This window comes from Phaseolus vulgaris, chromosome 7 (genome assembly GCF_051622355.1).
Source record: "Phaseolus vulgaris cultivar YP4 chromosome 7, ASM5162235v1, whole genome shotgun sequence".
Lineage (NCBI taxonomy): Eukaryota > Viridiplantae > Streptophyta > Magnoliopsida > Fabales > Fabaceae > Phaseolus > Phaseolus vulgaris.
Window position 1 is genome coordinate 4,152,597 of NC_143504.1, and position 21,176 is coordinate 4,173,772.

The 21,176-nt window shown below is 30.8% G+C and overlaps 2 protein-coding genes across 2 annotated transcripts; both read left to right on the forward strand.

The window, feature by feature from the left end:
* The first annotated feature begins 3,092 nt into the window (after window positions 1-3,092).
* On the forward strand, window positions 3,093-8,214 carry LOC137828813 (nucleobase-ascorbate transporter 4). Its single transcript, XM_068635527.2, has 14 exons — window positions 3,093-3,537; window positions 3,638-3,735; window positions 3,818-3,994; window positions 4,188-4,288; window positions 4,403-4,478; window positions 4,577-4,636; window positions 5,132-5,310; window positions 5,583-5,679; window positions 5,983-6,069; window positions 6,155-6,213; window positions 6,624-6,715; window positions 7,194-7,271; window positions 7,542-7,702; window positions 7,781-8,214. The coding sequence occupies exons 1-14, from the start codon at window positions 3,432-3,434 to the stop codon at window positions 7,997-7,999; spliced, it is 1,590 nt and encodes a 529-aa protein (XP_068491628.1). The 5' UTR covers window positions 3,093-3,431; the 3' UTR covers window positions 8,000-8,214.
* A 1,387-nt stretch (window positions 8,215-9,601) lies between these two features.
* Window positions 9,602-15,363, forward strand: LOC137827977 (nucleobase-ascorbate transporter 4). Its single transcript, XM_068634361.2, has 14 exons — window positions 9,602-9,668; window positions 9,761-9,858; window positions 9,982-10,158; window positions 10,266-10,366; window positions 10,491-10,566; window positions 10,639-10,695; window positions 12,417-12,595; window positions 12,827-12,923; window positions 13,178-13,264; window positions 13,351-13,409; window positions 13,817-13,908; window positions 14,173-14,250; window positions 14,514-14,674; window positions 14,770-15,363. The coding sequence occupies exons 1-14, from the start codon at window positions 9,602-9,604 to the stop codon at window positions 14,986-14,988; spliced, it is 1,548 nt and encodes a 515-aa protein (XP_068490462.2). The 3' UTR covers window positions 14,989-15,363.
* Window positions 15,364-21,176: the final 5,813 nt, after the last annotated feature.

Consider the following 21,176-nt stretch of genomic DNA (forward strand, 5'->3'; position numbering starts at 1 on the left):
GAGCTAAAATTCGCTAGCTTGAGCTAAAATCCTCCAGAGAGTACTTAGAATTTTAGCTTGAGCTAAAATTCGCTAGCTTGAGCTAAAATCCTCCAGAAAGCACCCAGAATTTTTAGCTTGGGCTAAAATTCGTTAGCTTGGGCTAAAAATCCTCCAGAGAGCACCCAAAATGTTTAGCTTGAGCTAGCACTTGCTAGCTTGAGCGAAATATGCAGAAAAATTCTGCATAACTTAATATACCTATTAGATTATAAATCAATATCTCATTCAATTCATAAATTATAAATCTACACATTACATTGACAGTTCCTGTTCAGCATGATACAATCACTCTCATTGAATCATTGAGTTATTATGTCCATTTATACATATATATGATTTCTAATTCCAAAATCATTTAAATCAAACAACCAATTCTCAATCACAACACTTTCAATTTCAATCAAACTACAATCTACTCAGAACAAGAAATCTTGCAACAGAATCTGGAATTGGTGACCCCGTCACACTCACATTCAAATCTTCTAACCTAGGGTTCTATTGAAGATGTTAGAAGATTTTAAACTAGCTTCCCTTACCTTTACTTGAGCATATGCTCACGAAGAGCTCCAAACCTACCAAAATCTTCAAAAGTAGCTTAACCTGCACCACAGAGTCCTGATAAAAAATCTAACTATATCTCTAAGACTCTGATCTACTAAAGACTAATCCTAAAACTAAAAGTGGCACATGCATACACTTAGATTGAGATAAACCTACTAGTTCAAAATTTGACTCAGAGAAGGGTAAAAATTGAACTTACTCTATAAGAGATTCTGATCGGGCAATCTTATAGGATTCACTGCCAGGAGTTCAATGACAGACTCCGATCGTCAAATTGATAAGTAAGGAGATCAGAATCTTAGAGAGAAGGGAGAGAAAAGGAAAAAGAGGAACAAAATTGAAACTCTATAAGAGATTCTGATCGGACAGTCTTGTAGTCTTCGCTGACAGGAGTCCAATGGCAGACTTCGATCGCCAAACTGATAAGCGAGGAGATCAGAATCTTAGAGAGAAGGGAGAGAAAGGAAAAAGGAAACTTTTAGAGAAATGGTGGTTGTTTTGAAATGAAACCTGAAGTGAATTTTCTATTTATATGTCATTTTCATTTTAATAATAAAATATTCAGGTATCATTTAAAATATACCACTTCTACTTTAAGGTTATTTTCTAGACCCTTACACACAACTTAAATTAAGCGTCGGTTATTGACGACACAAAATAATTTTTTTTTTTCAAAATCTTTTCGCACGTTTGTTATGCGTCGAACATCTCACAAAAACCAATTTTGCGTCAGTTTTAGGTGGGTTTGGCCAACGAAAAATGCATCCACACTAGATCAACGCAAATATCTGACAGCTAATCACGCGTTTTCTTGTAGTAAATTTGGTATAAGAGAGGTTTTAAGTTATCTTAAAACTTGAGATTAAGAATATTTTTTTATATTTATATCATATTTAAAAATTAATAATATTCGTAGGGTACACTATTTTTATTTATTATTAGAAGAAAGTTAACTTATCTAATGAGTCTATATAATGATTCCCTATTTATTAATATAGATATTTAATAAAATTATTTAAAATTTTAGATAAAAAATAAGAGAATAAATCCTTGTGGTATTTAAAAAAATACAAAATTTAAGAATTAGATATTATTATTATTATATTAATAAAAAAAATTGTTAAGTGGTTATATTTTAAAAAGAAAGTGTTAAAATATACCCATATGAAAGTCTCGTCTGTGAGGATACATTTTAGACTGCAAATAATTTTTCATGATAAAGTTTCATAGGTCTATAGTAGCCAATAATAACCCGGAATAAGAAAAAAAGCCTGCTGACTATAATGCATGCGCTGTTTTTTTTCCTTCTTTTGTGTTTTAGCTTCAGCTTGTTCTTTTGTCATCTTTCTCCTTCACAATGAACGGCCCAAAACAAAGTTAATGCATATATATTTTTTCAATTTAATTTATTGTGTAGAAGTTATTGGTTATTGGATATATCAGCATTGTGGAACACACCATAGAAAGTAAAAAACTATATTATATACTTCATCATAAATTAAAATCCCTTCTTATCGTTTTTCTCTTTTAATTTTACTCATTTTATTTTCTTTACTTATTTTCACTTTCTTACTATTTTATTACAAAGCAGAAAACTTTCAACTCAATAAGTTGTGACTTGTCTACATATATGGCTTTATTTATAAATGACAGTAAGTGAATTAGGTAATGAAACAACATAAATAACTAATGTATTTATCACAAACTACAACTTTAGTTAAAGTAGATCAAAACCTTAAATATAAACTCTCTTTTTTAAATACAATGTGAAATAATAAATTTATTAATAAACATCAACATGGAAAATTATTGAATCATTGTTGTTTTATTTTGCATAGCTTTTTGTAAATTCTGTGTCCATGAGGTGGTGAACAATGACATATTCCTTGTTTTGGTGTTCCAACATTTGACCCTAGAACCATGGTAGTACAAGTTAGCAAGTCATTCCATAAACAAAGCAAAAAAACATAAAAGCCAAATAAGAAAGAAAGTTAGGGTTAATAGTAAGCTAAACTAACATTACCAACTACAACAAACCAATTAAGGTAACCTCATCACTGCGGGAACCTCGTAAAAAGCAGTCCATGGTGCACCACTTAGTTTTGACCATTAGATGCACTCTTAAATAAATCAATGGTCAGGATAAATGACCTGAAACTTGTCTGGCCAGATAAATATCTGCCATATGTATGTTAAAAAGACAGAGAAGCAATGATAAACCTGCATGTATTCTGATCTGGTTGGTGTATGTCAGACCCTCTTAGGTACACATGCATGGGTTGCATATTCTAAACCAACTTTGTATTAAATTTTTTATAGTTATTTGTATTAAAAATATAATTATTATGTATTCAGTTTTCATGTAAAAGGAAAGTTGAAGTTTATTAGTAATTATATACATATTATTTTAACTTCCCTCAACAAGTACAAACCAGATTCTTAGATTGAATTTGGAATTATCTTGAAAAAAATAATCATTCAAAGGTGATAAACATAAAAGTATTATATCCGGTGGTGTTGTGGTACTGTTATGAGTTCTTACCCTGCGCATGGTATGAGGGTACAATTGTGTCCCATAAGTGCAGTGAAGAAAATGACAGTAGTCTGTCAGAGTTGTTGAAAAGTGCGCCAGGTGAATGTGGAAAAGCGTTTGAAGCAGTAGCTAGAGTCACAACGCCTTCGCCAACTCTCACTCATCATTTTCATTCTGGACCATTTCTTAACGAACACACCATACACCTGCTTCTTCTTCTTTTTCTCTCTGCACTATAAGAAACACCAACTAAGAAATTAAATTGCTGAGTAAACAAACACCAGAGAGAGAAACAATGGTAGCTGGTGGAGGTGGAGGAAAGGCTGATGAGTTCCTACCTCATCCCGTGAAGGACCAACTTCCCGGTGTTGATTACTGTGTTACCAGCTCGCCCTCATGGCGTATATGCCACCCCTTTGGCCTTTTTCTCTATCTAAGCTCAATTTTTGCCACCCTTTATTTGCTGAGCCGATTTTTTTTTTGTCTTTAATTTGGTTGCAGCTGAAGGGGTCATTCTTGGCTTTCAGCATTATCTGGTTGTGCTTGGGACCATTGTCATTGTTTCCACCATCCTTGTCCCGTTGATCGGTGGTGGCAATGTAGTGCAATTTTTTAATACCTTGTTGTTTAGTCTTCTCATTCGTTTTGATTCTAATTTCTTTTCTCTGAAATAAATTATAGGTAGAAAAGGCTGAAACAATACAGACTCTACTTTTTGTTGCTGCCATTAACACACTGCTGCAAACGTTGTTTGGCACACGTCTTCCAGTGGTTGTGGGGGCATCCTATTCTTTTCTCATTCCTGCTGTTTCCATTGCCTTTTCCACCAGAATGAGTGTATTTGTTGATCCACATCAGGTTAGTCTGTGTGTGTGTTCATATTGTTGTAGTGTACTGTGTAGCTCTCTCTGATTACTGCTTGGTGAAAATAATTAATGGATGGTGTAGATATGCTGTTTCTCTACTTGAAAATTGACTAGTTTTCATGACTATTTTTGAAGCGTTAGTGCATGTTACTAATGCCAATTGATTCTTCACTGAATTTTTTCAGAGATTTAAACAATCTATGAGAGCCATACAAGGAGCACTTATTGTTGCATCGTTTTTTCAAATCATTGTTGGCTTTTTTGGCTTTTGGAGGATATTTGCCAGGTAGATTACAAACCAGAGAATCTCTTGATCATTATTTTGCAATCTGCTCTCTGTAGAAGTCAGCTATATTTTAGAATAGAAAAGTTCACTATATTATCTCTACTGATACTGCAGATTTCTCAGCCCGCTTAGCGTGGCCCCTCTTGTAACTCTGACTGGACTAGGACTCTTTGTGTTAGGATTTCCAAAAGTACACGCTTTGCTCTTTCTTATGCATATCGGCAGTCTCTTTCATGTGATTGTTAGTTGTTTAACAAACAATCTTTGATATTTCTCTGATTCTTGTAGTTGGCAGATTGTGTTGAAATTGGTCTCCTTGCATTGGTTATCATTGTCATCTTTTCCCAGGTATGTTACTTTCTTTACCATTCTCTCTCATCCATTTTAGTTTAATTCTCTTGAAATATTTGTACAGCAACAAGAAAGTGATTAGTTAGACAAAAATTATAGCTCTATTTTTTTTAATATGTTACCCAAATCCCTTCCTATTAAATTTACATGGGTCTGCCAACAGTAAGTTAAACTAGTAAATGTTTGATTTTCCTTAAGCAAGGTCCACATTCAAGTCTTGTGTGTAGGAAAAAGTATCAGACTGGAATAAGATTGTCTTTTGCAGAGGATATCTATAATCGAGACCACAAAATATATATGCATCTGCTTGATATTGTTATATGCATAATTTCATTTGGTTTGGCCAACTCTTGAATAAAATTTAAGTACGAAGATTAAAATAGTGGTACTGCAAGAAGTGAATTACACTTGTTATCTGTGTATATTATATATCAAAGTAAATCAACACTTTGAATTGATATTTTTACTTATGTTAAATCAATGGCCTTGCAGTACATTCCGGAAAGGATGAAATCAAGAGGAGCTGATCGATTTGCAATTATAGTCTCAATTGGAATTGCATGGGCATTTGCTGAAATTTTGACTGCAGCTGGTGCCTATAATAAAAGATCGCCTAAAACTCAATTAAGTTGTCGTACTGATCGATCTGGGTTAATTAGTGCTGCTCCTTGGTCAGTCTTAATAACTTGCTTCTATTATAAGAGTCATGTAGTGCTTTTAGAACCATATATTATATTCTATGATATAATAGATGATGATATCTAAGGCTTTCAAGCATCAAATTAGTGTTTGCAACTATGTGCAAGGACATGAATGTGTTTAGAACACCTCTTCATAAAATACACAGATGCATACTTGATCATATTTGGTGATGGTAAATCCATTCAAATGGATGGTCATTTAATGTAACACCCTTCAATTAAATTTCTCTTCATTTATGTAGGATAAGAGTTCCATATCCATTTCAATGGGGACGCCCTTCTTTCAATGCCGGTGATGCTTTTGCTGTGATTGCTGCTTCTCTTGTTGCAATTGTAGAGGTTTGCTTGTGTTTCTTTTAATGTGTCGACAAACTTGTGGGGATGGTTGTTATATCATTTTAATAAAATAATCAGAAGGGCTAATGCTAGCAATATTTAGCACATGACAATTTGTACCATGATCAGTATGAATTTGTTGACTCTATTAATTGGATTTACAAAAATTCTGTGAGCTTCCCTCGGGTCTTTTTTTATGCTATCTTCTTGATTTGACAATTTCTAATTAAAAGGTTTATGATTAAAGTTCTTTTCATTTGGATGTACTTTTATATAATTTTTTCCCTTTTCATTCTCTGCGGGCAGTCAACAGGGACATTCATTGCAGCATCAAGATTTGGCAGTGCAACCCCTGTTCCACCTTCTGTGCTTAGTCGTGGTGTTGGCTGGCTGGTGCTATGTGATTCTTTGACATTACATTTGTTCATGCAATTTCTTTTAAAATTTAGACTTATATGTTAATGTTTGACGATTTCAGGGTATAGGCACTCTTTTGGATGGCATTTTTGGCTCAGGAACTGGATCTACTGCATCAGTGTACGTTTTATTGTCTTAAAAGTTCATCTGCCTTGCTGTATTCTTAAGCTATGGACCTAAGTTGTTCTGACTCAGTGCATAAGATAAGATGAGTTGCTAATATTCAATCAATCAATGTTTATTTCATTGTTTCATTGTTGTGTGGAAGACTGTAAATTTACTTTTATGTGATACTTAGATGTTAGTACATAGGAAAATATTGGAGGTTATCAAGAAGCCACTTATTTAGACTACCTAAAGGTTTTGATGGGTTTTGGATTGACATGTTGCTATGTAGGAACATTTCTGTCTGAAAAGGGTGTTGCCTATTGACCCAATATATGAATAATATGTCTTCCTAATTTCTTTCTTTCATACAAATGTATGAACCTTGGATAATTTTTATCTAATTGTCTTTCCTTGATATTAAGTGAAAATGCAGGACTCCTTGGTTTAACACGAGTAGGAAGCCGCAGAGTCATTCAAATATCAGCTGGATTCATGTTTTTCTTCTCAATATTAGGTATTGAAACAATTTCTTCAAATGTGTAAACACTTGAATTGGTGAAAATACTTTATTATATTGGAGAATTTGATCTTTCCTAAGGCTCTATTTTTAGTAGTACCCAGCAAAAGGTGGAATAAAATGAATTGGATATATATCATAACATTATGATGAAATGTAAAAGAGTTTTTATTTCATTATTTGAGAAGTGAATAGAATAGTAATAAATTAAAAAACAATAATGTTTTTCTATACCTCCCAAACTGGAAAAAAAATAGAGGTATTTGATGGAATGGGATGGTATATATTTCATATATTCAACTCCCTCTGTCAAGCACTGAAAGCTAAAGTTTCATTCCATTCTACGTTTTTCGTATCCCCTCCATCAATTCAAACTTTTTTTAAGTGATGAAATAATCAAACTGATCTAGCTTTACTTTTATTATTTTGTTCTGCTGATTCTTTACTTAAGTTCAGGTTTGTGCTTCTGTGCCAGGAAAATTTGGAGCAGTTCTTGCTTCAATACCTCTGTCAATTATAGCAGCTATTTACTGCGTTCTCTTTGCCTACGTAGGTAAGTCTGTGATTTACTGATTTATGTGTTGCTTGGCCCAATGCATTGAAAATAATGCAACATGAATTAGGGAAAATAACTCTATCATCTTTATGTGTATGTTTTCTTGTGAGAACAAACAAGTTAATGACCTAAACACCAGAAATAAACTAGTGAATGCCGAAACTTGTCAATTCTCATGTAAAATGTATTTCCATTTGGATCATGGTAATTTCATGTTTATTCCTGCATTATTTCTGATTTAGTTGTATCATTTTTTATGATGAGCAGCATCAGCTGGGCTTGGTTTTCTTCAATTCTGCAACCTAAACAGCTACAGGTCATTGTTCATCCTAGGACTCTCTCTCTTCATTGGTTTATCTGTTCAACAGTATTTCAACGAGTATCTGTTGATATCTGGACATGGCCCTGTTCATACTGGCTCCACTGCGGTTTGCATACTCAACTTCAAAGAAGTTTCCTTCATACTTCTTATTTTACTATTACACCATTGATTATTGTTTTTGCAGTTCAACGATATAGTGCAAGTGATTTTCTCATCCCCAGCAACTGTAGCAATTATAGTTGCTTACTTCTTGGACTTAACTTTGAGACGTGGAGACAGCTTAACCCGCAGAGACAGTGGGAGACATTGGTGGGAAAAGTTCAGGAACTTCAATCATGATACTAGAAGTGAAGAGTTCTATTCACTTCCTTTCAACCTCAACAGATTCTTTCCTTCATATTGAGAGCACTTCCTTTTTAAAATGATCAAGAGAAAATCTATGTTCCTTTTAGAATTTCTTCTCTCAAAGTGTGTAATATCTATACAAATAATACTGACTTGTTTCACCCTGCCCAACTATTTCAATTGGGCCTCTAGCAGTCCACTCTATAGTAATTAGGCCCATATGTAGCCATTGTCATGAGCCAATCACTCTCTGATGAGTTTTTTCTTCCTGCATCTCCTACTTTTACTCTTACACCTACGTATTTTCTAAAATTCCTATTTTACTCAACTAGAACGATTCTAAATCCAGAATAGTGAGAACGTCATTAAGTTAAAATGTTCGCACTTAATTTCTCTTAGTTCTTATTTTGAAGTGATACACGCTGACATTATATTACCACAATAGAATTTATTTATAACTTGAAATGATCATATAAGCTTTTGTTAAAGGCATAAATAGCTAATATGTTATACAACAATAGGGATCAAAACTGATCATTTTAAATTTTAGTGGGAGCAAAAAGAAAGAAATAATTTACAGAGACCAAAATTTTAATTTATTTTAAGAAACTAAAAACAAATTTGAACTTTTCTTTAGCTGCATAAACTATTTATTAAGTTTTATAATCAAACAATTATGATATTTTACAGTAAGATGCCTAATTTATTCTGTCTATATTGTAACATTGGTAATCTTAGATGAGATTTAAATAATTTGATTTTTTTTTAAATGTGATAACGTTTACACATAATATCATTAAATTATGTAGTATAAATTCAAATGATAAATAAATAGTTTTATATAGCTTAAAAAATAAAAAAATTATATACTACAATAAAGTGTACCAAAACTAATAAATTAATATCTTACGAATGTATTTTATTTTACTTTCGATTGAAGTTTTCAATTAAGTTCACGTTTCTTTTAATAAACAAAAAACTCATGATGTTGTAACAAATATGTTGTTGATGTGCCACGCGTCACTAAAAACATCATATAGCACAGTACAGAATGAGTAAATACCAAAGAAGCATAACTAAAGGCATTTACTCCTTTCTTTTTTCCATTTTTTGTCATAAATAATGTATGCTGTTTATCAGTTTGGTAAAACAAAACAAAATAGATTGGAGAAAAGAAAAGAAAAAATAGTAAATTTTTTATTATTTAATTAGAAAAATGAGTTAAAATTTATTTTATTTATTGTTATTAATATTATTTATCATTAGTTTATTACAAAAAATAGTTTAATATTTCATTTTAACAACATAATTGACTAGATATACAAAATAATTATTATAATGAAATTGTACAGATAAAAAAACATAAAGAAGAAAAAGTTTCACGACTAAAGACAACATAAATCATAGGATTTGGAACATGTAAAGACATTTTTGTTAGTAACATACATATGTAAGGAAAAAAAAGTGAATATTGGAAAATTAAAAGGCCTATATTATATATAAGCAAAGCTGCATTTTCCTCACTAGGCCATAGGCCATAGGCCATAACCGTAACCTCACAAGAAAACAAACAGGCATTTCGAGCACTCATCGTGTTTATAAGAGATATCGAAATCAGAGACAGAATAAACACTAACAACGAGAAAACGAGAGACAAACAATGGAAGAAGAAAACGTGAATGAAATTCTCGGTGTTGCTCACTGTGTTCCAAGATTTCCCTCATGGCGTATATGCTATTGCCAACCCTTCTTTTCTACATTAACTTAATAATTAACACTTCACACTGATACGGTTTCTTCTGCTTTGCTTTGGTTTCAGCTGAAGGGATTTTTCTTGCGTTTCTGCATTTCGCGGTTGTGCTTGGGACCATTGCCATGGCTTCCTCCATCCTTGTCCCTTTGATGGGTGGTGGCAATGTAATCGAACGTTTGAAGTTTTCTTATTAGCATTTTCATGTATACATGCTGATATATGTGTTTGTTTAGTTTTTCTGTTTCACTCGAATTTCTTTCTACTTGTTTTGAAATAAAATAAAATAGGAGGAGCAGGCTGAGATGATCGAGACTCTACTTTTTGTTGCGGCCATTAACACACTGATGCAAACGTTGTTTGGAACACGTCTTCCTGTGGTGATGGGACCATCCTACACTTTCCTCATTCCTGCTGTGTCCATTGCTGTTTCCCAGAGGATGAGTGTGTTTGAAGATCCGCATCAGGTTAATCTATCAGAGTGTCTGCATTGTTGTATTATTGCTCTATCTAATCACTATTTGGTGAAAATGCTTCTCACTAATTTCAAACTTTTCTTGGATGGTTTTTGTAGAGGTTTCTACATTCGATGAGAGCCATACAGGGGGCACTTATTGGTGCATCGGTTTTTCAAATGGGTATTGGTTTTTTAGGATTTTGGAGGATTTTTGCAAGGTAATGTGCATGGTTGAGTTGAGAATCTATTTTGATGATTAGTGCAATTTGCGTCTTTGATTAAATGAGTTATACTTTGGAATAATAGAAGAAGAATCAGTGATATTTAGTACTGATATCGCAGGTGTCTGAGCCCGCTTAGTGTGGTTCCCCTTGCCACTCTCACTGGCATAGGACTCTTCATATCAGCATTTTCAACAGTACACGCATTGCTCTTTTCTTGTCTCTTTCATATTATTACTTCTTTAACAAACATAATCTGATTCTTGTAGCTGCTACACTGTGTTGAAATTGCTCTCCCAGCATTCATCCTTCTCCTCCTGTTCCAGGTTTATTTTCCCACATCTATTTTAGTTTATTTTTTTAAATATTTGTATAGCAAAAACATAGTCATTACTGAAGCAAATAGCAGAAGCACTATTTTTTTAATATAGGTTAAACTATTTATGTGTTATCTATACTTTAATAAACTTTACTGTTTAATATTTATATCTAAAAATGATCTTGATAGGTTTTTTTTCTTCCATAAAATATTACGATTTTATTTTAAATTTATTAAAAATGAATAAATTTTTGAAAGATAATACAAATAAATAAGTCAACGCTTGAAAAAATGACTTCAAAAGGAAGAAATAATATTTTAATTTTTTTAAATAAAAACAATCGTGCTTCTATAATTAATTTTTAATCATTTTTAATATATTTTTTAAACCGAGGTCGTATATCATTCTCTTATTCTTTTATTGTGTTGGAAAGATTACACGGTAATTGTGTTTTTCTAATTACAATCACTCAATTGGTCCTTTTTTTTAATTACAACTCTTTCTATTATTTATGCTAAGTTGGGATTTATATCTGGAACAACCTTTGTTGCTTGTTTGGCCTTGTACTCTTTCACTTGAGCTTCTCCTAATTTACTCTCTGAGTCAAAATAAAAATAACAGAGCACATACAAGCAATTGGTCACAGGAAAATGCAAAGAAAAAAAATAAAAGGAAAGAGATTTGTGTGAATAAACTGGACTTCCGTTTCAAAAATCGTGCATTAAATCATGATCTCTTTCTTTTTGTTCAAATACAATTTTTTCACTAATTTAAAAAATATCAAAATAAATTGTGCATTGAAATATAATCTCTTTAAAATAGTGTTTCAAATTTCGTCTTACTCGTTTATGCAATTTTTAAAAACTTTACCTATTTATAATAAAATTGCCCCAATTTTATAAAATTAACCTTCCATTAGTTTATGCTACTTTTAGTAACTAAATTTATATAACACTAACTAAGGGTTTGTTTAACGAAAATGGAAAGGAAGAGAGTGGTAAAGGAAAGAACAACAATTTAGTGAAAATGAAGGATATTTTAACTAAAAGAAATGAGAAAGAATACTTTATTATAATATTATTTTATTATTTATTATTTATATATTATTAATATATTTAAAAATCGTTAAAACTTAATAAAATCAACATAATCGATAATTCCATCCTCCAAATAAATAATTTTCATCTACCTTCCGTGCCATGATTAAGACTAAAAGATATTAACCATGATATGTATATAGATACTAAAAATGGTAAATATATATGAGGATATATATATATATATACACACACACTAAAATGAATATTTTTAAATATAAGGACGAAGTAGTAAAATTTGTATACCTATAGGTGCTGAACCAGTAATTAAATCATTAATATATCATCAAGATTTCTTGATATTAAATATATATGCTACCAAAGCTTAGTTGTTCTAGTGTTACAAGTTTGATTTTCTGAGTTTCAAGTCTTCTGTATGGATATAACTCACGAAGAGCTAGAATAAGATTATTTAGACCGAAATATATATATATTCTTCTGCTTAACGTTGCTACATGCATAATAATTTCACTAAATGATTTGGCTGACTCTTCACTAAAATTTTAACTTAGAAGATTCAAATATGTAAGAAATGATTTACCCTTTTAATCTGTGTGTGCATATTATTTACCCACATAAATCAACATTTTAAACTGACATTTCTACTGTTGTTAATCAATGGCCTTGTAGTACATTCCTCAAAGGCTGAAATCAAGTGGAGTTGATCGATTTGCAATCATAGTTTCAATTGGAATTGCATGGGCCTCTGCTGAATTTCTTACTGCAGCTGGTGCATTCAAAGAAAGATCGGTTAAAATTCAAATGACTTGTTGTACAAATCAATATGCGATAGTTACTGCTGCTCCCTGGTCAGTCTTAAGTAGCTTGTTTGTGTTATTAAGACTCATGTAGTTCTTTCAAATCCATATTTTGTATTTCTGATATGATGAGGCTTTAAAATATTAAACTGGTTTTTTCAATTTTGTACATGGAGCTGAATGTGTTCTGACCACCTCTTATTGCTGATGGTAATTCATTCATTCATGTGGATGGTTATCTAAAGCTCTATTCTTCAATTAGATTTCATTTCATTTGTGCAGGATAAGAGTTCCACGTCCATTTCAATGGGGACATCCTTCTTTCAATGCTGGTGATATTTTTGCTATGCTTTCTGCTTCTCTTGTTGCAACTGTAGAGGTTTGCTGCTTTTTTTTATAATTTAAACATAATTGTTTTGTGAGGATGGTTTTTATATTATTGATAAAATAATCATAAAGACTAACGCTAGCAATATTTTGAACATGACAATGTGTAAATTTGCAAAATTTTGGTGAACTGCCCCTGCTCTTTTTCACATTATCTTGTAATTTGACAACTCCTAATGATAAGGGGTATTATTGAAGTTCTTTTTATTTGGATGTACTTTGATATAAGTCATTATTTGAGGACAGTCAACAGGGACATTGATTGCAGCATCAAGATTAGGTAAAGCAACCCCTATTCCACCATCTGTGCTTGGTCGTGGTGTTGGCTGGCTGGTAATGTCTCATTCTTTGACATTACATTTTTACGTCCATTTACTTCTAAGAAATCAGACTTATTCGTCGAAGTTCGATGATTTCAGGGCATAGGTACTCTTTTGGATGGATTTTTTGGCACTGGAACTGGATCCACTGCATCAGTGTACATTTTGTTTACCTTTAAAAATCATCTAAACTTATCCTAGTTTTCCTGATTCTAAGCATAAAACGAGTTTCTAATATTTTATCACTCAATGTTAATAGTCTACAAATTTGTTTTATGATGAGATTAAGATGTTATCGTCTAAGAAAGACTTTGAGGTTATCAGGAACACCTGATTACACTACATAGAGGTTGTGAACAGATTTGAGCATCCTGCCAATCACTGGTTAACGCAGGACATTTTCTGTATGAAAATGATGCTGAAGATGTTGCTTATAGACCAAATATATGAATAATATGGCTGCCCAATTGTCTTCTATTAAACGTGTGAACTTTGGAAAAAAAATCTTTTGTTTTTGCCTCAAAGACTTTATCTAATTGTCTTTCCTTTTATTTCCTGCATTAAGTGCAAATGCAGGACTCTTGGGTTTAACACGAGTAGGAAGTCGCAGAGTCGTTCAAATATCAACTGGATTCATGCTTTTCTTCTCTATATTAGGTGTTGCAACGACTTATTCCAATTTCTAAACACTCAGGTGTATTGGTGAAAGCAAATGTGCCATATTTTATATTTGCCTTGGAGAAATTGTTCCTTCCTAAGCCTTTTTTTGGATATCTAACAACACAGGTGGAATGGAATAAAATGAATATAGCGAGAATGGTCTTAGTGATAAAAAAAAAGTCAAACTTATCAAGCTTTACATGTTCTTTTTTCCGCCTAAATTGTTCTGCTTAAGCATCCAGGATTGTGTTTCTGTGTCAGGAAAATTTGGAGCATCTCTTGCAGCAGTGCCTTTGCCTATTGTAGCAGCTATTTACTGCATTCTCCTTTCCTTCGTAGGTACGTGCGTGATTTATGTTATATGGTCGGATGATACATTGAAAATAATGCAACGTCAATTAAGGAAAATAATTCTACAATATTGATATGCGTATATATGCATTTTATGAGAACTAACAAGTTAATGACCAAGAAACCAAAAACAAACAAGTGACTACTTACTGATTGCCATGAAACTTATGTAAACCATTGGATCATACTAATTCTATGTTTTGATCCTGAGTTACTTCTATATTTGATTATGTTTCTTCTATGACGAGCAGCATCCGCTGGCCTTGGTTTTCTTCAATTCTGCAATCTTAACAGTTATAGGTCGATGCTCATCCTTGGACTTTCTCTCTGCATCGGTTTATCTGTTCCACAGTATTTCCACGATGATCTGTTGCTACCCAAAAATGATCGTCTTCATACTGGCTCCACTTGGGTTTGTATATAATAATAATACCTTGATTCTGTTGGTTTTAGTTTAACTATACCTACCTTTGGTTCTTGTGGTTCATTGTAACTCTCCTTTTGCAGTTCAACAATACAGCGCAAGTGCTTCTCTCATCCCCAGCAACTGTGGCAATTATAGTTGCTTGCTTCTTGGATTTAACTCTGCATCGTGGAGACACCTCAACTCGGCGAGACAGTGGGAGACTCTGGTGGGAAAAGTTCATGAACTTTAATCAGGATGTTAGAACTAAAGACTTCTATTCACTTCCTTTCAACCTGGACAGATTTTTCCCCTCAGTTTGAGTGCACTTCCACTTTAAAATGAACAAGAGGAAATCTATAACTCTCAAGACAATCTTCCTACGAATATAGTACAACATATCATTGTATCTTCGATTGAAGTAGTATGCATAAAGAAAGATACTAGAGCAAAAGAGTTGCAGTTTACAGCAGTTTGCATGCATGCTAAGTTTTTGTCTTACACGTCTATGTACTTGAAGCGGAATATTCTCTGCATTAGGAATGTTTACAGAACCTTACTCTACTTATCTGACTCTGCTCAGTTATTCTAATCGGGCCTTATGTTTATCCAGTGAGGATGTGAATGAATGTATTGTCTTTTAGGAGTGAAGCTTGAAATTGAGTCGAAGCTCAAAGTGGGAAACATATGAGAGATGACAATGATGTATGAAATCAAAGGACTAAAAAGGAACGTGCAAATTGAAGTTTTGAAATCTGTGTTGTGGAATTGGACATGAAATTTATGGCTTTCTTATAGGCTCACCTAGGCATGGTTTAGACTAAGTGGGTCCATGTGGAAGCCCTTGTCCTGCGGGAATCAGCTTCCGTCTTGTCGTATACTCACATGAAAAACATCAATAATTTAGTTTCAACCGAGTACTGGTGTGAAAAAAGGTTGATACTCATAGTTAATGAAAAATTAGTTTCGGTGTAGAAATATAGATATTTCTAGCTCAAAACAAATTCACTTCCTCAAAAGGTTGTTTTTTCTTTTTGGATAAAGAAGGAAAAGCTCAAAACAAAAACAAACTCAACTTATTATTTCATAATATAAATTGTGTTTTTTATGATTCTTTTACATCTATATTTATTTTAATATTGTTTTCATTTAAACTTTCAATGCACATTGTATTACACAACACTGTTCAACTCCCGCGTACGAAGGTAAAGGTTGTCTGAAATCTTTGATTTCGCTTTGAACAACATATTTGATAGTGATCTCATTTTTTTGGTGTATGTAACACGTGATGCAGTTATATAAAGAAGAACTATTTAAAAGACAGAATGCTCACGTGTCATGCGAATATAGTGATTTCCTTTGACTTTCACATAAGGCTCGATTCATCATTAGATTTGATGTTATATATAAACATAATTATAACTCACATCATATGTTGAAAACTTTTATATTATATATAATATCTCAACAATCACGTATATTATTATTATTTTATTTAAAAAATCTATTTATGTTTATATCTAATTAGTTTCTTTGTCCTATTTTTATGTTACTTTCCCTCATAAATTTTATTGGTTCAACCCAATTCAAATACTATAAATAAATTTTGACGATTATACTACCTATTCTTTATTTAAAGGTATGCCCAAAAGACATCTGTAAGTGTGGCTTACAATACCAGTTTTTCTTGTGAATTATATTTATTTTATCTTTTTTTTAAATAAGTTATTAGTAGATGATACATCAATAATGTTAAAATAATTATCTCCCCCAAAGTGACAAACCAACATATAAAATTACTAATTGTAAATGTTATTTTGTTTGTTTTTAACATTTATTACATTTTTTTTACCACAATCTAAATTAAAGGGATAAATACATTGAATTGTTATAGGATATTAAATTTAACATAATAGAAATGTGAACCCACAAACGTGAAAATTGCCGGAATTTTATTAATATATATTTTTTAATAACTTAATGATATATTACACATCTAATACTCTTAATCATTAGTTTTCTTAATAATTAATAATAAATATATATATATATATATGTGTGTGAGAGAGAGAGATAGGATGAAGAGAAATCAAATTACATTTAAATAAATATAATAACTTAATACTTTATTTAGTACATTTTAATCAGATAAACTCATATTCAAATTCAATATATAAATTAAAAAAATTATTTCATACATGAATAATATTTACAACATTTCTTACTTTGTCGGATGTTACTTATTCTTATTTTATTAAAGCACAAAGTTATCACTAAGAAAGTATTTAATATTTAATTTTATAATGGAATAAGAAGAAAATATCTAATACTTTAAGTAAGTCTGGCTTACAATACCAGTTTTTTTTTTTTGAATTATATTTATTTTATCTTTTTTTAAATAAGTTATTAGTAGATGATACATCAATAATGTTAAAATAATTATCTCCCCCAAAGTGACAAAGCAACCTATAAAATTACTAATTGTTAATGTTATTTTGTTTGCTTTTAACATTTATTACATTTTTTTTTACCACAATCTAAATTAAAGGGATAAATACATTGAATTATTATAGGATATTAAATTTAACATAATAGAAATGTGAACCCACAAACGTGAAAATTGCTGGAATTTTATTAATATATATATATATGTGTGTGTGTTAGGATGAAGAGAAATCAAATTACATTTAAATAAATATAATAACTTAATACATCATTTAGTACATTTTAATTAGATAAACTCATATTCAAATTTAATATATAAATTAAAAAACTATTTCATACATAAATAATATTTACAACATCTCTTACTTTGTCGGATATTACTTATTCTTATTTTATAAAAGCACAAAGTTATCACTAAGAGTATTTAATATTTAATTTTATAATGGAATAAGAAGAAAATATCTAATAGTTTAAACAGTGTCTCTAGTAATATTTTTTTGTCTTACACTCTTGTGCTTTTGTAGTCATCATTAGTCACTCAATGGTATAGACGATAATAGGATGAGATACTATATCCTCTCCACTTTGAAAGTAAAATCCACACCATCTTATTTTTTTTTTTATATAGAATTTGTGTTTTATTCTCATATTTATTCTTGTATTACCTTATATATTATTGTTTCAATAATTTTTTTATAAAAAAAAATTACAACAAAAACAACATGATATTAAAAAGATTCCCTATAAAAACATACACATATTCTTTTCTTTCATATAAAATAAGAAAGAAAGATATAAGGTAATTATAGAAAAAAAAAAGTAAAAAAATTACATGTGATTAAAAGTATAAGACAACTAAAACATATATTACTTGTGTATATGATTTAAAGATAAAGTATCTTAGTAATCTAGAGTGAATATCGAACAAATTAAACGATTGAGATACAAATAAATATGTAGAAAAAAATAGTTTTTTAAATGTGACCAAACTAAAAATGAAAAAAAAAGTGAAGAGAAGATAATTGTTTTAGGTTATCTATTGATTCAACATTTAAAATTAAGAATTTGACATTTTCACATAACAAAAAACAAATAAAAATATTAAAAATGATTATAAATTATTAAATGTGGGTTTTATATGATTTAATTTGATAAAATTGATATTTGTGTTTCCTAAAATGCAATACATTGTTTAAAAAAACCATACAAAGAAAAAAAAATCTTTAATCAAATGTTGTGATGAAAGACATGGGACATTAGAGATTTGAATAAAATTAGTGGATATCATACCATAGAATAATCAAGAGAAAAATGAAGATTTGTGTAGTGAAAGAATAATTGTTTAAATTAAACTAAATCAAGAAAAAAAGGGGGAATGGTGAAAAATAATTTTTGTTAGGTTACCTAATAAACTAATGGTATTTTAGTAATTTAAAACGGGGTCAAATATTTTGTTGGAGATCCCATATCGATTAGAGATTAGAGCCTTTCATGGTATATAAGTGGGTGCAAACCTCAACCTCATGAGCCGGTTTTATGGGGTTGAGTTAGGCTTAAAGTCCACTTCGTAATATGGTATCAGAGCCATTTCGAGCCTATCCTAGCGAGTATTTGTTGGGATGTGTCAATACTCCACAACAAAATAGCATAGTTGAAAGGAAACATGGTCATATATTAAATATAACAAGAGTTTTCATGATACAATAATTTTATTTATCTAAAATTGATTGGTCATATTATGTGATACATGTTGCACATATTATAAACATGCTTACAACACCTGCTTTAAACCATTATTCTCCTCATGAAATGCTTTACAAAATTGCATCAAATTTTAATGGATTAAAGGTGTTTGGATCTTTATGTTATGCTAGCACTTCGTCAACAAGTAGAAGAAAATTTGATCAAATGACATCATTTTTATTGGTTTTAAAGGAGAATAAAAAGATATGTTATGTTGAATATTCAATCCATATCAATTTTCGTGTCTAGGGATATTATCTTTTGTAAACATGTTTTTCCATATCAAAGGATTCAAGATACTAACAATGAAACTATCAGTACTAATATTTATGATCTTTTTTTTTTACTATTTTGAGTCAGTCATCACAAGTCATTATTGCATCCTGTGATAATGCTAAAAATAACATGCGAATCAAACATTGAGGTTCCAAAATACTTTTTTTTTCATATAAACCAAAACCTAAATGAAGATCATGACACAAATTTTTTTTTTGAATTAGATCAGTATGTCTGAACGAGTACCAAAATAAAACAACCACCTGAGTATCTAAAGGATTACCATTGTAATCTTAATGTTTCCAATACGTCTTCAAGAGTTAAGTATCATTTTGAATTTTGTTTTGACTTATAACAATTTATCACTTTCTTACACATCTTTTGTTATGTCTCTTCCTTCACATGTTGAGCCAAACACTCTAAAGCTGTGAACCATGACTGCTGAGGAAAAACTATACAATGTGAGATATTTGCTTTGGAGTCAAATCAAAAATAGAAGATTGTTCTTCTGCCTAAGGAAAAAAACAACCATAGGTTGAAAATGGGTATTCAAAATAAAATATAAGGTTAATGGGACAGTCGAAAGGTATAAATCAAGGCTAGTAGCAAAGGAATACACACAAATCGAAGACATTGACTACTTTGATACTTTATCTCCAATAACAAAGATGGTCACCATAAGGTTGTTTCTTTATCTAGCTTCTATATATAATTGAGAATTGAAACAATTAGGCATAAATAATGCCTTTTTACATGGAGAGTTGAAAAAACATGTATACATGGTTGCTTCTCCTTGATTGACTTCTATTCAACTAGGATGAGTTTGTAAATTAATAAAAGTTTTATATTGGCTTAAACAAGCTAGCAGAGAGTGGTTTGTCAAACTGTCATCCTTCTTTTTTGCTTTTTCCGGGATATACTCAATCTAGATCATTCCTTATTCATTAATTCTTCTGAAGAATCTTTTATAGCATTATTGGTGCATGTGAATGATATAATATTGACATGAAATGATAAAGAGGAGATTGATCGAATCAACACAAGCTTTGAATCAGACATTTAAAATTAAGGATCTTAGATATTTAAGATATTTTATTGGTTTAGAAATAACAAGTAAGAAATGGATAATGGTGAATCAAAGGAAATATGCACTAAAATTGTTAACAGATACAAGTCTTTTAGCCTACAAACTTGCACTCACTCATATTGACAATCATATGCAAAATTGTCTTCTACTAGGAGTGTTCCTTTCACAAATATTCAAGCTTACAGAAGATTGATTAGAAGGCTTACTTGTATCTCACTAATATCCGACTTAACATGACATTTTCTATGGAACAACTTTTTCAATTTCTTATTAAGCCTACAATTACTCACTATATTGCAACAATTAGAATTCTCAGATATATTAAAGGAATTTCAAGTCTTGATTTATTTCTCTCTTCCAACAGTTCTACTCATCTGAAAGCCTTTTGTGACAGTGGTTTGAGGCACATGCAGTGATTCAAGACAATGAGTGACTGATTTTAGTGTATATTTCTGGAATGCCCTCATATCCCAAAAATCAAAGAAGTAAAGAACAATATCAAGGAGTTCATGTGAAACTTAATATAATGACCAATGTTACATGTGAAATTTAATGTTCAACTTATCTTGTTCAAGATTTCAAACTTTATTTTAAGCAACCATCTCTTTTATATTGTGATAATGACTCAACAATATTATGAAATAGATTGTCACATTGTTAGGAAATAAAATGAAGATGAGTTATCACTGACATTTATACAAAAGTCTTAAGTCTTCAATCTTTCAAGAGTATTTGTTTCAAATTGGGTTTCATAAATATTTGTTCTCCAACTTGCGGAAGATATCAAAATACAAACTTTTTATAGAAAAACTAAACATTTTATAGATAAACTAATATAAATTTTGTCTTTTATAATTTTTAATTGTTTCATTCTGTATAGATATTAATTTTTATTTTATCTTTTCTCATTTTAGCCTTTATGAACTCTTTATTTTACATTATTTCTATTGAGTTAGACCT

Coding starts and splice junctions, on each gene's coding strand:
- LOC137828813 (XM_068635527.2), top strand. CDS start 3,432: ATGGTAGCTGGTGGAGGTGGAGGAAAGGCTGATGAGTTCCTACCTCAT. Junction 3,538..3,637: donor TACCAGCTCGCCCTCATGGC/GTATATGCCACC, acceptor ATTTGGTTGCAG/CTGAAGGGGTCATTCTTGGC. Junction 3,736..3,817: donor CGTTGATCGGTGGTGGCAAT/GTAGTGCAATTT, acceptor AATAAATTATAG/GTAGAAAAGGCTGAAACAAT.
- LOC137827977 (XM_068634361.2), top strand. CDS start 9,602: ATGGAAGAAGAAAACGTGAATGAAATTCTCGGTGTTGCTCACTGTGTT. Junction 10,159..10,265: donor TGTTTGAAGATCCGCATCAG/GTTAATCTATCA, acceptor TGGTTTTTGTAG/AGGTTTCTACATTCGATGAG. Junction 13,265..13,350: donor GTCGTGGTGTTGGCTGGCTG/GTAATGTCTCAT, acceptor CGATGATTTCAG/GGCATAGGTACTCTTTTGGA.